This window comes from Solea senegalensis, unplaced genomic scaffold, assembly GCF_019176455.1.
Source record: "Solea senegalensis isolate Sse05_10M unplaced genomic scaffold, IFAPA_SoseM_1 scf7180000012418, whole genome shotgun sequence".
NCBI classification, from domain to species: Eukaryota; Metazoa; Chordata; class Actinopteri; order Pleuronectiformes; family Soleidae; genus Solea; species Solea senegalensis.
This window is the reverse complement of record NW_025320628.1, coordinates 34,899-57,553: the sequence shown is the minus strand read 5'-3', so window position 1 is coordinate 57,553 and position 22,655 is coordinate 34,899. Positions and strand designations below refer to the sequence as shown.

The window sequence follows — 22,655 nt, the reverse complement described above, 5'->3', positions numbered from 1 at the left end:
GATCTCCTTTAAATCAGTCAGCATCTGACCAGATTTAGATTTAATTTTATAGATGGCTCGTTTTGCTTGTTCTCCCTTTAACTGCCTAGCCAATAACTTCTGCGGTTTGTCGCCAAATTCAAAATGTTTCTGTTTAAGTTTTAGAAGTGTCTTGCCAATTTGTTCCCCAAAAATGGAATTGTATTCATATTTTAACTTAAGAACGTTATTATAATCCCTTTGGAGCAAAGAGGTTTTTGTAAGCCTGTTCCGCAGCAAGCAATTCCTTCTCAATCGTGTCCAACCTGCCCCACTTCAATGTTGCTTTGTAAGAAATAATTTGACCCCTAATATATACTTTAAGTGTCTCCCACAGTATTGAATCATTCACCTCCCCATTGTCATTGATCTCAAGGAACTGCGAAATGTTCAATGTGATGTATTCCTTAAATGCCTGATCTGTGAGCAAAAAAGGGTTAAATCGCCAACTGTAGGCCTGCCTAAGAAGAGACAGCTGTAGTTTAAGGGTGACTGGACTGTGATCCGATATTATTATGCTGTGGTATTTAGTGTGGTCAATATTTGAGATTAATCTAGAATCCACTAAAAAGTAATCAATTTGTGTATATGATCGATGTACATGAGAGTAGAAAGAATAATCAAGATCAGATGGGTGTTGTAATCTTTTTCGACTTCATTAAATTGTTAAGAGTTTGTACAACAAGGATTTTAGGAGAACCTATCCATTACATTACATTACATGTCATTTAGCAGACGCTTTTATCCAAAGCGACTTACAATTGAATTGAGTATAATCAGCCAGGGGTGGAATCGAACTTGCGACCATTGCGACTATGATGTCTTTCGCACACAGGGTACCAGTCTTAACCACTGAGCCACTCCACCCCTCAATTTGTATCCAGATATGGATAACAGTTGAAGTCACCCCCAATCAGTATATGACTTGAATCATCATCCGGGATCGGGTCAAATACCTTGCGAGAAAAGCTGGATCATCTGTGTTCGGTCTGTAGATATTTACCAGTATAATGGGAAATAAATTGATATAGCCAGATAAAATTATAAACCTGCCATTCGGATCAGTTATGGAAGAGTGAAAACGGAAGGGTACAGATTTATGGAAAAGAATGGCCACGCCTCTAGCTTTGGATGTAAAATGTGACTGGTAGACCTGTGAAATCCAGTTAGCTCAGAGTATTCTATGCTGAGTGGCTTTAACATGTGTTTTTTGCAAGAATATTATGTCCGATTTCAGTGACTTCAAATGTGCAAAAACTTTACCTCGCTTTATCAGGTGGCCTAAACCACGGACATTCCAAGAAACCAAGGATATAGAATCAAGCGTATTATTAATATGTAATACCTTGATGGAGCGACAAGATTAAACAATAAGCAACAAAAGGTAACAGCATTGTAATAAAACATAATATCAACATTGAGTTTGGCAGCCAGCAATAAACAAACAAAAAAGGTCAAGTCAACAGTTAACAAATACATGAACAAAACCCCCAACCAGTGCTTCCCCAAACGAAGCAAAGTTACCCTCATCCATATCAGGGACCACCGGGCAAAGAGAAAAAACACACATTGCAGAACAGATTTAGACTACAAACACCACAATAAAAGTTCACTCGTTACGCGTCCAGACTCTTTGCACACAAAATCAAAATATAGCCTTTCAAAGCTTTCGGTCGACAAAGTTCTTAGCTTCTACCGGGTTGCTGAATACCTTCACTTGATCCTGGTAATGGACATGAAGCCTGGCCGGGAAGCGCAGCAAGTGGCGAACCTCCTTCTCCCTCAGCAGTTGATGAAGGTGCTGGAGTGGCTGGTCTTAAGGAAGAAGAGGACAGCTCCACAACCTTTGAGGGTACTGGGGGAGGACATTGAGATGGTGGAGGAATACAAATTCCTAGGTGTGAGGCTGAACAACAGACTGGACTGGAAGGCTAACACCAGTGCTGTGTACAGGAAGGGGATGAACAGGCTATTCTTTCTGAGGAGGCTGCGATCCTTTGATGTATGCAGCGAGATGTTGGAGTTATTTTACGAGTCTGTTGTGGCCAGCGCACTGTTCTTTGCTGTGGTGTGCTGGGGGAGCAGCATTGGAGCCGGTGAAACTAACAAACTCAACAAACTGATAAAGAAGGCCGGCTCCGTCATCGGCTGCAAGCAGGACACCGTGGAAATGGTGGTGGAGAGGAGGATGCTGAATAAACTTTTTTCCATCATGGATAACACCGATCATCCCCTCCACCACATCCTCCAGGCCCAGGAGAGTACATTCTCCAAGAGATTCAAACAGCTCCGCTGTCATAAGGATAGATTTAGGAAGTCATTCCTGCCATCAGCCATCAGGACTTATAATAACTCTCTGTAATAAAAAAAATAAAAAGACTGCTCACTTGCACAATGCACATTTGCTCTCCATGACATATGGTATGCCATTGCACTCCTTTATGCCATTCCTCTATTATTGCACTATTTTTTTCCCAATGTTGTACATTTTACATTTTCTGTTTATAATATTTTCTTGTATTGCTGCTATGTCGAAACAATTTCCCCTTGGGGATGAATAAAGTATTTCTATTCTATTCTATTGAAGCACCTCACGAAAGCTCCGCTATTGCTGCATCACCTCCGCAGTATAGTCGGGAAAGATCAAAATACGCTGACCTCCATAATCCAACGACCGCTGTCTCCCGAGCCGCAGAATCTTTTCTTTATCCTGTGCGAGGTGTACGCGTGCAATTGTTGTGCGGGGTCTGGAGCCTTCCGGTGGTTTGGGCTGTTGTGTGCGGTGCGTCCGATCGATGACTACCGGCTTGGTGAAGACATCATCCCCCAACAGCTTGGGAATTAAATTGGAGAACTCGGTCAGCCTCCCTTTCTCTTCGCCTTCGGGAACGCCAACAATCTTTATATTGTTGCGCCTGGATCTACCTTCCAGGTCCGAAAGCTTGGCCCGGAGCTTTTTATTTTCCTGCTGCAGCTCGGCGACTGAAGTTTCCACAGCATGGATGCGCTGCTCTTGGTCCATGGTCTGGCCCTCGTTGATGGACAGCCTCTCCGTGAGTGCTTTCTCGGCGGACAGAAGATTCTGTAAACTCAGCTCCTGTCAAACCTCTCATTAAAGGACTGTAGCAGCTTGTTGGACATTTTCTGCCAAATAAGTGGAAGCTCGTCTTCCTTCTCAGCTGATGACATGCCAGCAGATTTCGTGCTAGCTTGATCACGACTAGAAACAGCTTATGTTAGCGAGCGAGTAGCTCCCTTTCCGCCTCGTGAGGTTTTGGTCGACATGTCCGTGTTGCCCTTTTCGATAAACTCAAGGATGACCACAAGGTGAAGCCTTAAAGACAAAAATTGAGAGTCTGGCGTGCAAAAGTGCGCCCCTAATTAGTATAATTTGGTGTGCCGCGAGGAGCTCAGAAAAACACGTCTACTCTATCCGCATCTCACAGCGCCCCCCCCCCAGCGAGTAAATTGTTTAAACCCAAGTAAGCATTCATTTTCACAGATAAAATTTTTATTTTATTAGTCATGTTTGTTCCAATTTTATTAAGTCTGTTTTTATTTCTATTAAAATTGTAACATAATTGTCTTTTTGAACTAATTACAGTATATAATTGTCATGCAGGAACGAGATTTGTTTTATTTTTTTTCAAGGAGCATTTTTATTTCAGTGATATCTGACCTTTGGCATGTGGCTTAAACAGACTCTTTGTTTATTTTTTAAAGGGTTTGCCCCTGGAAAACATTTGATCTAATATGCTATAATGCTTTGGGGGAAACCCCAATTACATCACAGAAAAAATATCGACATATGACTTTGAGTCCATGTCGCACAGCCCTACCTCCGACTCACACTCAGTTTCAAGCACCGATATCGTGAGAGCATTGTTTTAACATCAATAAATGTTAGACTTAGTTTCACGTAGTTTGAGTCCTGTGGTCTTCTCACCGGGCATTAACACAATATTAAAATACTAAACTCCCAATAAATGTCTAGGATATGTTTATTTTATTCTTGCTGATAATAAAACATACCAGGAGATGGCGCTCTGTGCACTATACTGGGCATAGCTGGTGCTAGTCAAATCCTTTTTCATTGTTAAATTTAACATCAATCTAATGTGACCTAGGGCTAATGTAGAGGCCATGTAGAGACATTTTCAGATGGCACTGAGACGTTACCTCATCCTGCACTGACTGTTCACCTGCAGTAGCCATACTTTGTGTGTGCGTGTGTGTGTGTGTAGGTATTAAACTCGGAGTAGTAGTAGTAAAATAAGGGAAACACAACAACTTTCATAGTCCAGGCCTCCACTAGATATTCACGGAAACACCACCTCCTTGTAGCTAATGCTGCTGACATGGTGTGTTTTTTTTTGGGGGGGGGGCAGGTGCAGCAGGCAGTCCAGTCTCTGATAAACCAGCACCAGCGAATCCCAGGAAACATCCTGAGAGCCTTGTTGGAGAGATTCCAATTGAAACCCAAAGGTCATTAACATCAGCAGTATAGTGTGTGTCACACCGGCTCAGAGTGTGTGTTCACTGCTTTCTCACCTGCTGAAGTTCTTTTTAAATGTGTATTTGTGCTTTACTTTGACTCCCTGACACCTGATTATGTCCAGGATGAATTCCAACGTTGTGATATTTGACTCAATGTCTATGTTACCACTGAAATAATAAATTAAAAGAAAGCTATTTTTTATTTTACACAATCATATCCTATCTTTTTGTTTTTTTGACATGATGTGATTGGTCATAGCCATTCTTAGTCATTACATCTATTTATTGAAAAGTGTTAGACACACATGCTGAGAATCTTAATGTGGATTAGTCATTTAGTTGGGTCCATCACTGTCCATGTCTGTGAAGTGGGGTGCCTGTGCACACTGTTGCATGTAACTGTAAACTGTTGGAGCACTTTGAATGTACACATCTTCAGTTTCACTTCATGCACAGCAAACAGTGGTGGTACACACACACACACACACACACACACACTGGTGTCCGGCTGCAGGTTAGACCGGTGTCTGTCCAGGCAGAGTGGAAAGTGATGAATGTTACCACGGTAACGTGGAGGAGACTGACCTCAGGTTACAGGAGTACAGTAACAGGATGTAGATGAGATTAACTTAAGTTTTTTCCTATAATTTATTTATTGTATGGATAAATGAAGGATTTTCAGGTCTTTACTTGAAATCGTAATTTCTTCAAATGGATTCTGGTGTGGTTAATGCCAGTTCTTTGAGTGTGAGATTTGTGTAAGTAAAGACAGGTGTGAGGAGTGATCAGACAATACATGATATTATCGTGATTAAAAGCACTTACAATAAGTCAACCACAATGAAAGAAAAAAAACATACAGTACTTATTTATTTATTGGTTACTGATTTATTTGTTCATGTGCTATTGTCCCATGCCTAGTATGAGGTTCTGACAATGAGTCCAACAGTAAAGTTGGTGGAAGTTTTCTTAGTATTCTTTGTGAAGACACACATTGTGTTGTATAAAATGACAAAGTATTCTTCCACACGTTCTAATGCAGTGCCCTCCTAAAGTATTGGAACAGTGAGGCCGATTCCTTTATTTTCTGCCATAGAATAAAAACATTTGGGTTTGACATCAAAAGATGAATATGAGCTTTTTCAGCTTTTACTTCCAGGTATTTACATCTGATCTGATACACAACATAGAAGATGGCACCTTCAGTTTGAACCCACCCATTTTTCATTTGAGCAAAAGTATTGGAACATGTTACTGACAGGTGTGTTGTGTTGCCCAGGTGTGTCATATTACATTATTTATTCAAACAATAAATAGCACTGAATGTCTATGCTCAGTATCAGATTGGGTAGGACATGTTTTGCATGCAGACTGCATTTAAAAGTGGAACCAACATGAAAACCACAGAGCTGTCTACAGGTGAAAAACGAGAGAAGATGGGAACTTTTAATGACAGCAACAACCTCCAGAGGGCAGGAGTGAAGGTATCACAGAAGACTTCATGAACAAACACACAGAGGCTACACCAGAAGATACAAACCACTCATTAGCATTTAGAATAGGAAGACCAAGCTGGAATTTGCAAAAAAGTACAGAGACGAGCCTCAAACATTCTGGGACAAAGTTTTATGGACTGATGAGACAAAGATGAACTTTTACCAAAACCATAGAAAGACTAAAGTTTGGAGAAAGAATCCCAGACAGTCAAGCTCATCTGTGAAACACGGTGGAGGTCATGTCATGATGGTTTCTTCTGAGATGGGCTCATTCATCTGATGTGCTCATTCATCTTCTCATGTAACACATGATGGCAGCAGCAACATGAACTCAGAAGTCTACAGAAACATTTGTCTGCCAATTTAAATAATAACAATAATAATAATAATAATAAATGTAATTTAAAAACGCCTTTCAGGTCACTCAAGGACACTTTACAAACAAGATGATTTAAAATCAAACAATTACTTAAAAACCAAAAAAACACATAAAATCAACACAATAAATTTGGGGAAGTGACAGTAAAAGCAGGGATGTTAGAGAGAGTAGGCGGTGTGTGAGGATGACACCCAGACTCTTTACCTGAGGGGAGGGGGAAACTGAGGAGCTGTCAATGGTTAGAGCGAAGCTGTTAGCTTTAGAGAGGGTGGATTTAGTGCCGAGTAGGAGGAGTTCAGTTTTATTGCAGTTTAATTTAAGGAAGTTTGAGGTGAACCAGGTTTTTAGCTCAGAGAGACAAGAGGTGAGGGAGGGGGGTGGTAGTGTGGAATTTGGTTTGTAAGAAAGGTAGAGCTGGGTGTCATCCGTGAAGCAGTGGAACTGGATATTTAATTTACGGAGGATGTGGCCAAGGGGGAGGAGATAGATGATGAAGAGAAGGGGCCCCAGGACAGATCCCTGGGGCACACCTGTAGTGACTGGGGAAGGTTTTGAAGTGAAAGATGAGTGCGGCCTGTGAGGTAAGAGTGGAACCAGCTGAGGGGAGTGTGGGAGAGGCCAATGGAGGAGAGTCTACTGAGGAGGATGGGGTGTGAGATGGTGTCTAAGGCAGCACTCGAGGAGGTTGAGGATGGAGACAGAACCAGAATCAGCTGCAATGAGGAGGTCGTTGGTGATTTTGATTAAGGCGGTCTCTGTGCTGTGACGGGGGCGGAAACCAGACTGAAAGGCTCGTAGAGTGAATGGAGGGATAGGTGAGAGTGAAGTTGGGTGGCAACAGTTTTTTCAAGGATTTTGGAAATGAAAGGTAAGTTAGAAATGGGGTTGAGGTTATTGTAATTATTGGGGTCAATTCAATTTTATTTGTATAGCGCCAAATCATAACATACATTATCTCAAGGCACTGTACATAGACAACATCAAAGAGAGCAGAGAACCCCAACAGTTCACACAATGAGCAAGCACTAGGCATCAGTGGAGAGAAAAACTCCCTCTTAACAGGAAGAAATCTCTGACAGAACCAGGCTCAGAGATGTGCGGTCATCTGCCTCGGTTGGGGTGAAAGGAAAAATGGGGGACAGTGGAGAGGTGGGTGAGAGAAAATGGAGGGAGAGAAAGAACAAGAGGGAGATGAGGTAGAGACAGAAGAGAGAGAGGGAGACCAGCAGCAGATACACAACAACTGTATCAGGTTACAAGTTTATACAGTTACTGATATCGACCTTTTAATTACAAAATAATAATAATGGTGATGATAAGCGTAGCCTCGAAAACTGGATCTTGATCCTGCAACCTGCATGATGAGAATACAGAGAGAGGGAAGGAAGGAAGGAAAGACACAAACTGGGGAGAGAAAGAGACAAGGTTAATGACATATGGTTTCCCTGAACCAGCTCTAACTATAAGCTTTTTCAAAAAGGAAAGTTTTAAGTTTAACTTTAAATACAGAGAGAGTGTCCGCCTCCCGAACTATCATTGGAAGCTGGTTCCACAGGAGAGGAGCCTGGTAACTAAAGGCTCTGCCACCCATTCTACTCTTACAGACTCTGGGAACCACAAGAAAACCTGTATTTTGTGACCTAAGTGGTCTATTTGGGTGATAGGGTAAGACTAGGTCTTTCAGGTATGAAGGGGCCTGACCATTAAGTGCTTTGTACGTGAGGAGGAGGATTTTAAATTTAATTCTAAACTGTACGGGGAGCCAGTGTAGAGAAGCTAACACTGGAGTTATGTGGTCTCTCTTTCTAGTTCCTGTCAGAACTCGTGCTGCAGCATTTTGAATTAACTGAAGGATTCCAACAGACTTGTTAGAGCATGAACTAGTTTTTCAGCATCCTGTAAAGACAGAATGTTTCTAATTTTCATAATGTTCTGCAGATGGAAGAAGGCAAAAGACATTTCCTGGTCAAAAGTAACTCCAAGGTTCCTCACAGTGGAACTGGAAGCCAGGGTGATGTCATCTAAAGTGACAATGTGATTGGAAAGTTTTTCTCTGAAGTGTTTAGGGCCAAGTATAATGACCTCAGTTTTTTCTGAGTTTAAAAGTAGAAAGTTACAGGTCATCCAGGACTTAATGTCTCTGAGACATTCCTGGAGTTGAACAACCTGATTTATTTCATCCGGCTTCATCGATAAATATAGCCGTGTGTCATCTGCATAACAATGAAAGTGTATGATATGCTTTCTAATAATGTTCCCTAGAGGAAGCATATATAAGGTAAAAGTATAGGCCCAAGCACTGAGCCTTGTGGAACTCCACAATTAACTTTTGTTTGTAGTGAGGCTTTATCATTAAAGTGAACAAACTGGAATCTATCAGATAAGTATGATTTAAACCAGCAGAGGGCAGCACCTGTGATCCCAAGAGTCTGCTCCAATCTCTGCAGTAGAATATCATGATCAATGGTGTCAAATGCAGCACTAAGATCTAACAGGACAATTAAAGAAACTAGACCATTATCTGACGCCAAGAGAAGATCATTACTAACTTTAACTAGTGCTGTTTCTGTGCTATGGTTTAATCTAAAACCTGACTGAAAATCTTCAAACAGGCCATTAATGCGCAGATATTCACATAATTGATTGGCAACTGCCTTTTCTAAGATTTTAGAGACAAAGGGAAGATTAGATATAGGTCGGTAATTAGCTAAAATATCTGGGTCAAGGGTCGCTTTTTTTAGAAGGGGTTTAATAACTGCTACTTTAAACGTTTGGGGCACATATCCAGTTAATAAGGATCGATTAATTTGAGTTAATATAGAGTTGTTAATTAAAGGAAACACATCTTTAAACAGTTTGGTGGGGATAGGATCTAATTGACAGGTTGACGGCTTAGATGATGAAACTAATGATGTTAGCTCAGGGAGATCTGTAAGGGAGAAACTGTCTAACTGTGCACCTGGTACTTCTAAAGCTCTTGTGCTAGAAGATGAGTCAGTCCCAATATGAGGGAGGAGATTTTATTCACAAAAAAGTTCATAAAGTCATCACTGCTCAGTGTAAAGGAATAGATGGTTCAGTAGAGCTGTGTCTCTGTGTCAGCCTGGCTACAGGGCTGAAAAGAAACCTATGATTATTCTTATTTTCTTCAATTAAAGAAGAATAATAGGCAACTCTAGCTTTCTGTAAGGCTTTTTTGTAAGCTACAAAACCATCTTTCCAGGCTATATAAAATTCCTCTAGGTTATTGGAACGCCTTTTTCTAATCTACGTAATGCCTGTTTAAGAGTACGAGTATTGGAGTTAAACCATGGTGCTCGTCTCATCTGATTCACCACTTTCTAATGTCATACGCAGTGAGGCTGCTGTACTATCAACAAGGTTATCTATGAGGGCGGGAGTAAAATCACAAAAGGTACATTCAGATGTACTGACATATGGCACCGAGTTAAATAAAGGTTGCACTGTCTCTTTGAATGTATTAATATTATTATCAGACAGGCACCGCCTGTAGCTGTATTTCTTATTTATGTTATTGTAGTTCATTATTGTACAATTAAATGTGAGTAAATAATGATCAGTAAGGAGAGGGTTTTGAGGAACTATGTTTAAGTTATCAATATCAATACCATAAGTTAAAACAAGGTCAAGGGTGTGATTAAGGCAATGAGTTGGTTTATTAACGTGTTGAATAAAACCTATTGATTCCAACAGCAAGTTAAATGCGCAGCTAAGACTATCACGATCAACATCTACATGGATGTTGAAATCCCCTACAATTATGATTTGATCTGTTTTAAGCACTAACTCAGATAAGAACTCAGAGAACTCTGATAGGAACTCTGAATAAGGTGCAGGTGGACGATAAACTGTAACTATCATAATTGGTTTCGGTGATTTACAACTAGGATGAGATAGATTAAGAATACGGCTTTCGAACGATGAATATCCTGGTTTGGGTTTGGGATTGATTAATAATCTAGTATTAAAAATGGCTGCTACACCTCCTCCTCAGCCTGAGCTTCTAGGAATATGGGTTTTAGCGTGAGTGGGTGGAGTTGACTCATTTAGACTGACGTAATCGTCTTCATGTAACCAAGTTTCAGTTACACAGAATAAATCAATACAATTGTCAGAGATAAGATCATTTATTAAAACAGATTTTGAGGAGAGAGACCTTATATTTAATAGTCCACATTTGAAAGTGGTATTATTTGACTCTATTTTATTGTTGGTATTAATCTTTAGTTAGAATGTCTAACTCCTCTTCTGTTTGTTATTGATTTATTTACTTCATTTACTTTAGTTTTTACTTTAGTAGGTTGAGGGGCAGACACAGTCTCTATGGGGTTTTTAATAGGTGACTGCTCGAAAAGAAGCACAGAGAAGCATGAAAGACTGCAACTCTGTGTCCTGGTCTCAACTCTGGATTGTCATGGGTTTCTAATAAAATGCCCTAAGCTGCTAGATAAGGGAGCTGCTCCATCCAAAGTGGGATGGACGCCGTCTCTCCTCATGAGACCAAGTTTCCCCCAGAAGTTTTGCCAGTTATCTAAAAACCCAATGTTGTTTTCTGGACACCACCTCGACAGCCAGCGATTAAATGACGACATGCATACATGTCATCACTGGTTACATTGGGCAAAGGACCAGAGAAGATTACATTGTCAGACATAGATTGTGCGTACCTACACACAGACTTAACATTAACTATAGCGACCTCCAATTGGCGTAATCGGGTGTCATTACTGCCGACGTGAATAATAACTTTACTGAATTTTCGATTATCTGTAGCCAGCAGTTTCAGATAAGACTCTATGTCGCCCGCTCTAGCCCCGGGGAAAACACCTGACTGTGGTCGCTATTTTTCACGTTCCTCAGGATGGAGTCACCAATTACCAGAGTTGGTTTCTCAGTCTGTGTGGTGCTGAGAGGGGAAAACTTGTTTGAGGTGTGAACAGGTTGGTGGTGGACAGGACTCTTAGGCTTAACACTACGCCTCTTACTGTGGACAGTCACCTAGCTGCCCTTTTTGTCTCCCGGCTGCACGGGAGCTGCTGGGGGAGCTAATGCTATGTGGTCCGCACCGACTACTGGGGACTGGCTAACTGATTTAGCTTCTATGGTGCGGAGCCGAGTTTCTACTTCACTAAGCCTCACCTCCACCCTAGCCAGTAAGCTACATTTTTTACAAGTACTTTTATCGCTAAAGGAGGCAGAGGAGTAACTAAACATGTGGCACACAACACAGGAGAGAACAGGAGGAGGAGAGGGAGAGAGAGAAGCCATCGCTGCTAAGCTAACTTTACACTAGCAAAGAAAGAAACACCGTACGTGATCTACGTAAACGATAGTGTTTAAGCAAAAGTAGCGGGTGAAAGTATTAGTCTTAGTACTAGTATTTGTAATAAAACGAGTGTTTGTTCAGTGAAACGATAGTTCCAGTAGATATAAAAACTGCAGAGAGCACAGGAGACACACAGCGGAACACCAGTGGAAGCACAGGAAGTGACACAATACGTTACCGCCCCTCGGATCAAACCATCAACCCTTCACTGACATAGTTTTCCAGAACTGGGTTTCTTTAATATGTGGGTGACAGCGGCAGTTTTGAAAAGTGAAGGGACTATTCCAGATGAAAGTGAGGAGTGGATGATAGCAGATATGAGGGGGAAACTGTCAATATTGGAGCAGAGATTGTTGATGTTAATGTCCTTGATATTACGAAATGAAATGAGACGGGGGGTTTTGAGAGTAGAAAGGCGGAGTATGGCATTAAAAGTGAGGAGGAAGTGGTCCGTTACAGGGAAAGCATCAGCAGTGGGCTTGGAGGGGGTGAGACCAGAGCAGCAGACTAAGTCCAGTGTGTGTCCTTTAATGTGGGTGGGGAAATCTATGAGGTGTTGTATTCCAAAACTGTCCAGACAGGATGCAAAGTCTCTGGTGAGAGGCAGGTTGGTATTGTCCATGTGTATATTGAAGTCCCTCAGCAGAATTAAATTAGGTGAGAGAGTAGATATATAAGTGAGTAGAGTGGAAAATTAACTGATAAAATCACTGTGTGGCTTGGAGGGCCGGCTAATGCGTGGTGGTTGACGGTACGGCCGGAGTTTCTGGGAGAGCGACGAGAAGTGGACCAAGTAGAGTTGACTGTACTGGAGCCATTGTGCTGGAGATGTCTGCGGGACCCACGGTGGATGTAACACCAGCAGGGTGGGTGAGTGATGTCCGGGTGATGGTGCAGCTCCGGTGTATTCCAGCGGATCCAAAGAAGGTCTGCTACAGAGTAATGAAGTAGTCCTGCCACAGGATGATGGCAGAACGACAGCAGTATCCAAATGAGACCAAACCGGGTGAGAGAGTTGTTGGGCCACATGACGAGGAAGGAACCGGAAAAACTCAGAAAGCCGGTGGCGTGACAGCTAGCTTGGATTAGCAGCCGGCATTAGCCCGTGCACTTTTGGACAGAAGTGCCGGAGCGACAGTATTTAACTGTGCGAGAGAAGCTGTTTTAACTCTTGTGAATGAGTGGAAGCCAGAGTCAGTTTTGTCACAAAGAACCATAAGCCATAGCAGCAATAAAAACACTTTAAAAACTACTGGTGAGCAGCGGCAACATACATGCCAGCGTCCACTCTACCTCAACCCAATTGTGTCATCAGTTTGTCTCTCTCTGTGTGTGTATCAGGAATGATCTGTCTGAGGGACTGGGCCAGTGCCACAGAGAGTGTGCTGATGCTGAGTCTGCCCTGGTGAGTGCTGTGCCCTCAGCTTGTCCACCAAGATGAGTGGGAGATCCTTCACCATGCAGCGAGATAACGACAAACACACAAAGGAGTTCATCACAAGGTCTTAGACTGGCCAAGTCACTGCCCACACTTAAACCTTATAGAGCTGCGTCTGACCTGCTAAAGAGGAGACTGAAGGCAGTACAGCCCCAAAACAAACAACAAATGAAAGAGGCTGCAGTGAAAGCCTGGAAGAGCATCACGGCAGTAGAATGCAAAGGTTTGGTGATGTCAGTGAGTCACAGGCTTGATGCATTTATTGAAATCTAAGGATTTGCAACTAAATATTAAGTCTTATTCACTTTAATCCTTTTTAAGTCTGTCTGTTCCAATACTTTTGCTTACATGAAAAATGTTGCGATCCATTAAAATAATGCCATCCTCTATGTTGTGTCAGATCAGATGTAAATACCTGGAAGTAAAAGATGAAATGTTCATCTGGTGTCTCATATTCTTCTTTTGATGTCAAACCCAAATGTGTTCATTCTACGGCAGAAATAAAGGAGTTGGCCTCACTGTTCCAATACGACAGGAGGGCTCCTTGACTTACAGTCAGTTGTTAAAGGGAAACTTGGACTTTGTAAGGTAACGTTTACCAACATTTACATAGTGGCCTAAAAGAAAGAAGGCATGGTGAGGAGACATTAATAGAGCTCTGCTGCATCCACTAAAGTCTAAATACTAGAAGAGACTCAGACAGTTGACCAGCGATATTCAGACTTGCAACGATGCCTTGTTGAAAACCAGGACGTGACTGTACATATTTAGTATATTTAATTACCCTTAAAATGAACCAAATAACTAAATCCATGCTTTAGACATGATGAATTCTAGTCTTTCAGTTGCATGTCGCACTAAAAAAAGTTATTAAACATGAGACAACATAAACATTTCCCTTCAGGTTTATCCAGACCAAAATAATGACTGAAAAAACAGAAGCATTACAGATGGGATCAAATAATTCATTTCATTGGATCAAAATAACAATAATAATAAGTCATGAGGAAAGATGCAGCACCCCATTGTGGCACATTTAAAAAAGAATGTACGAGTTTTTTATCACTGTACTCAAACAAACTGTTTTATGTCAGATGGTAGTGGTGATGATGATGATGATGATGATGCTGCTACTCAAAATGTTCTTTAAACCAAAATCACTTGCTTGAACATGGCTGTTAATTATGGACTCGAGGGAAACACTGTGTGTTTGTTCCTCAGGGTTTTTTTTATCTTCTTGTTTTAGAATAACATCAGAAACTCGTCTGTCTGTGAGTTTCCAGCTCCTCAGCTGATGGTGGAGTAGTGGTTACCTCACACTGAGAAGCTTTGCATGATCCTCCTCTGTGTGCATGTGGCCTTCCTCCCATCTCCTCCCAAATGCAGAGGTGAACTCTAAGGTGATTATTGGTCTTTGTGTGTTTGCCATGTGATGGACTCATGACTTCTCCAGGGTGACCCTCGTGTGGAGGATACAGCAATAAATGATGAATGAATGAATGGCCGTTGCCATGATGCTTGACAGCAATGATCAGAAATGGTAAAGTGTGTTTACTTGGTTCTGACCTGAAGGACATGTTCATCTTCTGACTCATGCATTTGTTTTGTTTTTTCTCAGACAAAAAAACTTGAAAAAAATTTATGTAGTCCCATTTTTTCGCATTAATGCCAATGTTGCTTACTCCCATCTTTAATATTCAGATATTGTGTAAGAAGTACGAGAAATCAGCGCAGTCTAAAGTGATCTGATAGTGACTTTGTACATTCGGTACTGTATCACTGTAAAGCCGAGGTTTCAAACTCACAGCCTGTGATTATTATTATTATTTTTATTATTAATATTATTATTAGTAGTATTATTATTGTTGTTATTATCATTATTATTATTATTTTCATCGTCATCATTAATATTATTAATCATAAACGAATATTTAGTTGCATAACCACGATTTCTGATAACTGCTTCACATCTGTGGTACATGGAGTTGACCAACTTCTGGCACCGGGACAATTATACTACGTTTCACAATTCCTCTGCATTTCTTGGTTGACAACATTTTTTATGCCAGCCCACAGGTTTTCTATGGGATTAAGGTCCGGGGATTGTGCTGGCCACTCCATTACTTGAATTCTGTTTGTCTGCAACCATGATTTTGCTCGCTTGCTGGTGTGTTTGGGGTCATTGTCTTGTTGAAACACCCATTTCAAGGACATTTCCTCTCCAGCATACAGCAACATGACTTCTTCCAGTATTCTGATGTACTCAAACTGATCCATTATCGCTGGTATATGATAAATAGGACCAATGCCATAGTCTTGAACAACCCATTTTACTATGTTTTTCAAGGACAAATATGCAGCGTATGCAGCGTCAGTTGCCTTGATCCTAAAATAAGGGCCACCTGTTTAAAACCTATTTTTTTCACATAATCAATGACCTCACTAATTGAACTCAGCACTGCTATTTTTTTGAACACGCCCCTTTCAGTAAATGATTCAGTTTCACAGAATCAGCAGCATGCACGTCATGCCTGTTGGGTCTTTTGGTTTTCCATACCTTTATTAAACCTCCTAGAAACTTACTTGCAGTGTAGCAATTTAAATTCTAACAAAAACAGGGATTTATCTTGCTAGTGATGTGGGACTGCTATTATTTTGAACACAACTGTAAATAGAACCTGTCAGACAAGTGAAAGTTGAAACAAAAGATCCTCGAAAGCGAGACATCATGCCGAGATCCAAAGAAATTCAGGAACAAATGAGAAAGAAAGTAATCGAGGTCTATCAGTCTGGAAAAGGTTATAAAGCCATTTCTAAAGCTTTGGACTCTAGTGAAATACAGTGAGAGCAATTATTCACAAATTTAGAAAACATGGAACATGGTCGACAAAAATTACCCTAAGAGTGCAGCGACAACTCATCCAAGAGGTCACAAAAGAACCCACAACAACATCCAAAGAACTGCAGGCCTCACTTGCCTCAGTTAAGGTCAGTGTTCATGACTCCATCATAAGAAAGAGACTGGGCAAAATTGGCCTGCATGGCAGAGTTCCAAGACCAAAACCACTGTTGGGCAAAAAGAACATTAAGGCTTGTCTCAATTTTGCCAAAATACATCTTGATGACAACTTTTGGGAAAATACACTGTGGACTGACGAGACAAAAGTTGAACTTTTTGGAAGGTGTGTGTCCCATTACATCTGTAAAAGTAACGCCACATTTCAGAAAAAGAACATCATACCAACAGTCAAATATGGTGGTGGTAGTGTGATGGTGTGGGGCTGTTTTGCTGCTTCAGGACCTGGAAGACTTGCTGTGATAAATGGAACCATGAATTCTGCCGTCTACCAAAAAATCCTGAAGGAGAATGTGCGGCCATCTGTTCGCACATTCAGCCTGCTTGTCACTCCGGCAGCTTGCCCCGCCCCCTCCTCTGCCGGCCTGCCGGCCTGATTACACACACCTGCAGACAATCAAGCCATGTGCACTTTAAAAACTCTCTGCTTCTTTGTTTCAGTGCCAGTGTGTCATCGCCAATGCCTGATCACCCAAGCTCCTTGTCACAGCCACAGAATTCTCAAGTTTCTGATCCTCTTTGTGAGCGACGTTTTATTTGATAGCTGACTCCTTAGTTCAGATTTATAGCCCTTTTATTTTTCCTCCTTGGGAGAGATTTTTTGTTGGTTAATTTTCACAGCCTCTTTAGGAATTCCAATCATTAGGATTGTGACTTACCTTTAACTATTTAGATCCAATCATTTAGATTGCGTTTTGATTTCATTCTTAGTTAGTTAAGGATCGCCAATCATTAGGATTGTGCTTAGAGATTGTTTTCTTTTTGAAGTGCTTAGAGCCTTGTTTTTCTTCCGTTTGGAGAGTTTTCTGTTTAAGTTTTTTAGGATAACCATAGTCTAAGTTTGTTTCCTCTTCTGAGTGATTTTTGGTTCCACGTTTATAGTTCCGCAACGTCTCTCTTGTAGAGCGTTGCGCTCGCAAATTGCTATAGGTTTGCATAGCCACGCTGTTGTTTTTCCTCAGCAAAGAGGACCTGCCTTGAGAATTGTTAAGAGTGTCAATAAAGACTATTAAAAGACCTCTGCGTCTGAGTCCTCGCTGTTCCGTCTTGTCACTGCTGAAGCGAACATGGGGTCTGCAGCAGGACAATGATCCGAAGCACGCCAGCAAGTCCACTTCTGAATGGCTAAAGAAAACCAAAATGAAGACTTTGGAGTGGCCTAGTCAAAGTCCTGACCTGAATCCTATTGAGATGCTGTGGCATGACCTTAAAAAAGGCGGTTCATGCCCGAAAAACCTCTAATGTGGCTGAATTACAACAATTATGAAAAGATGAGTGGGCCAAAATTCCTCCACAGCGTTGTTAAAGACTCATTGCAAGTTATCGTGAACGCTTGATTGCAGTTGTTGCTGCAAACGGGGGCCCAACCAGTTATTAGGTTTAGGGGGCAAACACTTTTTCACACAGGGCCATGTAGGTTTAGATTTTTTTCCCTCCCTTCATAATAAAAACCTTCATTTAAAAAACGCATTGTGTTTACTTGTGTTGTCTTTGACTAATATTTAAATTTGTTTGATGATCTGAAACATTTAAGTGTGACAAACATGCTAAAAAATAAGAAATCAGGAAGGGGGCAAACACTTTTTCACACAACTGTACATATATATATATACATAGATCATGTTTAGTGTTTTTATTGCAGCTGTGAATATGTTTATATTTACTTAAGTGTTGATGAACTGTGTATTTGACTTTGAAATTCCATCATGAATATCATGATTGTGATATGATTTGAAGCTAATTTCCCACATTTCACATGACAGGCCCTTCATGACCTTCATGACCAGACTGAATGCTTATTGGCTGCCAGGTCCCTTTAGTTTGAGACCCCTGCTGTAAATTCGACATGTTATACTGACAAAACCTCTTTAAATGGCAGTGGTTTGCTTGTTATTACATGATTATTATGACTATTTATAAAAATTTTTCAAACATTTTATTGAATGAATTTTGGCCATGGCGTCCATGTTGCTGAAGTTGCAATAGGTGCCTTTCATGTATGAAAGTCAGCAGCAGGTGGTGGACAAACTAAGACTAAAAGAGACGACATATGCACACAGTGAAACAGAACTCTGCTGAGACTGAACTCAACTGTTCAGCTCAGAAATAATGAATTATAGGATTATGTTCAGTGTCTTCTCATATACCTTCATTACAAGCATATTACCTTTATGATTAGTCTATTTTTCTAAATTGTATTACAGTGATATAATCCTGATATTTATGTAATGACGGTTTTTAAAATACATCACCGTCAAAGTTCTGCTTCATATCAACATAAATATCATTGTTCATTTTATTATTGCATTCTATGTATATATATATATATATATATATATACAGTGATTTGACAAAGACGTTGCTGCCAACTGCACAGGTTTAAAAGAAGACTTGTGAGACCAAGTGTGTCTTTGTGAGTGATGAAGATTTTCTTCAGTTTTTTGATGATAATCTGTGTTTCAAACAATGCAGATGTAATAGCAAAATGTTGCACTTGTAAATACTGAGATCCAATTTAAGCTGTTAATAAATCTATTTTATGAAATAAAATATATTTTGTGTTTCTTTATACTCTTGAGATAGTCACTGATGTTTCATAGAAAGAAAAGGTTGATAAGTGTCTGTATGCTAAGAGTAAAGCTTGTTTAACAGAACAAATAAAATACAGAAATAAATGAAAGAATAAATGAATTAAAGTTGGCCATCAGAGAAAAAGCATTGATAAATACATTTCTTCAATGTATTTATGTATATTAAGATTCAAGATTCAAGATTCAAGAAGTTTTTATTGTCATTATGAGGACATAATGAAATTTTTGCAGAGACTCCCGGCTTAAGGTACACAGTAAAATAGCAAAAATAACAGAAATAACGAAGGACTTGACATTTAAATAGACATGACGAAAGGCACTCAAATAAGACACAACAAGAATTCATTCATTTATTCATTCATACATTATAATGTCATTGATGGTCCATATTCTAATAGCTTCTTAAATTTGAATACTTTTGGGTTCATTTGACAAAGAAATCACTACAAACATTCAGACATCATCTTTTCCAGCTTTGGACATTTTATCAACAATCAAAAAGAATCAACAGATGAATTGATGATGAAAATAATCCTTAAATTGCAGCTCTACTAATAACAATAATGTGACACACGGTTATTGGTAGATGTCTTGAGTGTGTTCAGTCAAGATGCTCATCCATGATCTTGTGTTCAGTGAAGATGCTCATCCATGATCTGTCCTCATCATGTTGCTAACAGTGGCTGAGTTCACAGGAGGAAAACACTTCTCCAACTGTAACAATGCGTCTGCTTCCTTCTTCTAACGAACGATAGGGAATTTTATTTGGTTACAAGTTAGGCATCAGACCAAGCTCTGCAGCAGCTCAGGAGAATGTGTTCCTGCCGAATCTCTGAACAATTCTGGCCCCCGTGAGCTGGACCACACTTTTTAAAAGTTATCTTTAACATGCTCTTCCTATACAACACATGATCGTAAATGTTAGAGAATCAACAACAGGTTTGACCTGTGGATCCCTTAGTTCCAATATAAGAAGTATCTGTGTTTCTTCAATAAGCCTTATCTAGGACTGGCCCAGGATTGTCCCATAAATGTTACATTACATTACATTACATGTCATTTGGATACTTTTATCCAAAGCGACTTACAATAAGTGCATTTAAACATTTGGGTACAAATAAGAGCTAGAAGTAAGTAAGAGCTTCAAGTAAGCCCAACTATGAAGTGCTACTCATAAGTTATAAGTCATAAGTGCATCTTAGACATATTTGAGACAGAATGTACCTGTATTCATCTCAGAATCACTCCATAGAGTCCCAAAATGCAAAATAATTAACACAGCTCTGTTTAGTACTTTCCTGAACCAATAATAACAATAATAATACATATTATTATTATTATTATTATTATTATTATTATTAATAATAATAATAATAATAATAATAATAATAATAATAATAATAACCAATAACCAACATTTTTAAATGCTTTGGTCAAAATACCATAAGGATGAAGCACCATAGCAGTTCAATAACCCTGCAAAAACAGCCCCTTTCAGAACACTTGGTTTTGTGCCTGGTCCCTTTACATGCAAATGTGACACAGGTAAACACACACCCCCTCGACACCAGCACGTTCACGCTACCATGACAACAATTGAACGAGAACCGTGGGAGGAACATGGCTGGTGGAGGAAACATTGCGGTTCAACCATATATGTTTGAACCAGAGTCCAACCCTGAACAAGAGGAAGCTACGGAAGAAGTTGTAGTATGTAGACTACAACAGGACGTTTCAGAATGATCAGTTTATGAGCCCTATTTGTCCTTTTCCTAAAAATGTGTGTGTTTGTACGTCGGATAAATACTGGCCGCTGTTTGTGTAACTCACTGCTTATAAAACTCTAGATTTGTTTTAGTAACTAGCATGCTACTCCCGTGTTCTCCACAGCACTGGTCAATCCAGAAGATGGGCTTTGAGAGACCCCCAGTGCTGCTTCATTTCTTTCACAAGGATCTTCTTCTCCTCTTGAAGCCTTTGAACACCCTATGACCCTATCGAAGACTTCCTTCTTTGTGCTGAAATCAGCATAGCCTGTCAATGTGAAAAGTTCACACCACATGTAGCTTTCGAGATTCAATTCAATTCAATGTTATTTGTATAGCGCCAAATCATAACATACTGTACATTATCTCAGGTCTCTGTACATAGACAACATTAAGGAGAGCAGAGAACCCCAACAGTTCACACAATGAGCAAGCACTAGGCATCAGTGGAGAGAAGAAATCTCTGACAGAACCAGGCTCAGAGATGTGCAGCCATCTGCCTCGACTGATTGGGGTGGAAGGAAAATGGGGGACAGCGGAGAGGTGGGGGACAGAAAGGGGGGAGAGAAAGGACAAGAGGGAGATGAGGTAGAGACAGAAGAGAGAGAGCGACCAGGAGCAGATGCACAACAACTGTATCAAGTTACAAGTTTATATGGTCAATGATGACATGCTTATAGCAATACAATGTAATTTATATAAGAAGCAGCACAGAGTGTTGATAAAAATTATACTGATATCGACTTTTAATTATAGCATAATTATGGTGATGTATGTATGATAGCAATAGCCTTGAAAACTGGATCTGGATCCTGCAACCTGCAAGATGAGGATACAGAGAGAGAGAGTGAGAGAGAGAGTGTGTGAGAGAGAGAGAGATAGAGGAAAGGAAGGAAAGACACAAACTAGGGAAAAAAAGAGACAAGGTTAATGTGGGACTCACAATAATGTGGGCAATATAAGCGGACACCCCCCCATTCTTAGTTCTTCTTAAGTGTGTACTATATTCTAATTTCTTCATTGTCATTATTTTTATTGATTTGTTTATGGACATCGGTGCACAAGACGAGCTAATATTTACAGTAGGTTCAAATGTGGATATAATGAGTGAAACTCATACTCTAAGGCAGCGAAGGGGTCCTTTAAGTGAAGTGCAACGTAGTGCTTATCAATTTGAGGACCCCCCAGCCAGCCTGCATGTCGCGATGTGATCGTGCTAATGTGCTTGTGTTTCTGTGTTTTACAGGTGAGCTAAAAGTTTGGGAATATGTTGAGTATAAAGTGTTGAAAGTGTATACAGAGTGTGTAGTAATGTGACTGTGTTTGATCTTCAGCATTTTAAGTAAGTAAGTAAGTGGTAAGTTGTAAGTGGAAGTCAGATGAAAACGTGTGTCACCTGAAATGAGTTAATTGCGGATCACAATAGCATAGCATAACCTACTGAGATATGAGTATCACACACGCAGGATCTGGTGGAGCTGGCAGAGACCGTGTCTCAGAGACTATGGCTTTTGCGTCTGAATCAGCTTAAAGAGGTGTGTAATGAAGTGAAAATCCCATATGGAAATGCCTCAACAAGGCGAACGTTAATCACAGACTCTGTGGACAACGTAATCAATGATGAAGAAGATGAAGTGGCAAAGTTTTATTTAGGAACCATGCTGAGAACAGTTGAAGAAATAAGAGAAAATGCTGTAAGAATTACTAGCAAAGAAATAACAGAAAACATAACACAAAGCATTACAGAAATGAGTTTTTCAGAAAAATACTCACAGCTGCAGCTTAACAGCCAAGCTCTATATGATGAGGTTAAGTCAGGTTGCTGAGAGAAGAAATGGCCGAACTCAGAAGAAGCATGGCCAACACCCCAGCGCCCGTCATGCTGGGATGGGTATGAGAAGAGGATGTAAAACATGTCATGAGCAGGGAACAGGTGCCCATTGTCAACACTGCTTCAAGTGTGGTCAGTCTGGACACTTTTCAAGAGGCTGTAAAAGGGGCTGACTGGGAAATCCGATGGCATGAATGTTACAATCCAGACTGTAAC

The 22,655-nt window shown here is 40.4% G+C and overlaps 1 protein-coding gene across 6 annotated transcripts in view; it reads left to right on the top strand.

The window, feature by feature from the left end:
* Window positions 1–17,052, top strand: part of tmem68 (transmembrane protein 68) — a 51,650-nt gene extending 34,598 nt beyond the window's left edge. For 4 of the 6 annotated variants that reach the window (XM_044014821.1, XM_044014822.1, XM_044014823.1 and 1 more), the window contains one exon: window positions 4,407–4,732. In XM_044014821.1, coding sequence (XP_043870756.1) covers window positions 4,407–4,511 — 105 coding nt within the window. In that variant the 3' untranslated portion in view covers window positions 4,512–4,732. Of the gene's footprint in view, window positions 1–4,406; window positions 4,733–13,078; window positions 13,565–16,692 lie in introns of those variants that run through there. The other 2 variants (XM_044014824.1, XM_044014825.1) reach the window with 2 other exon arrangements.
* Window positions 17,053–22,655: the final 5,603 nt, after the last annotated feature.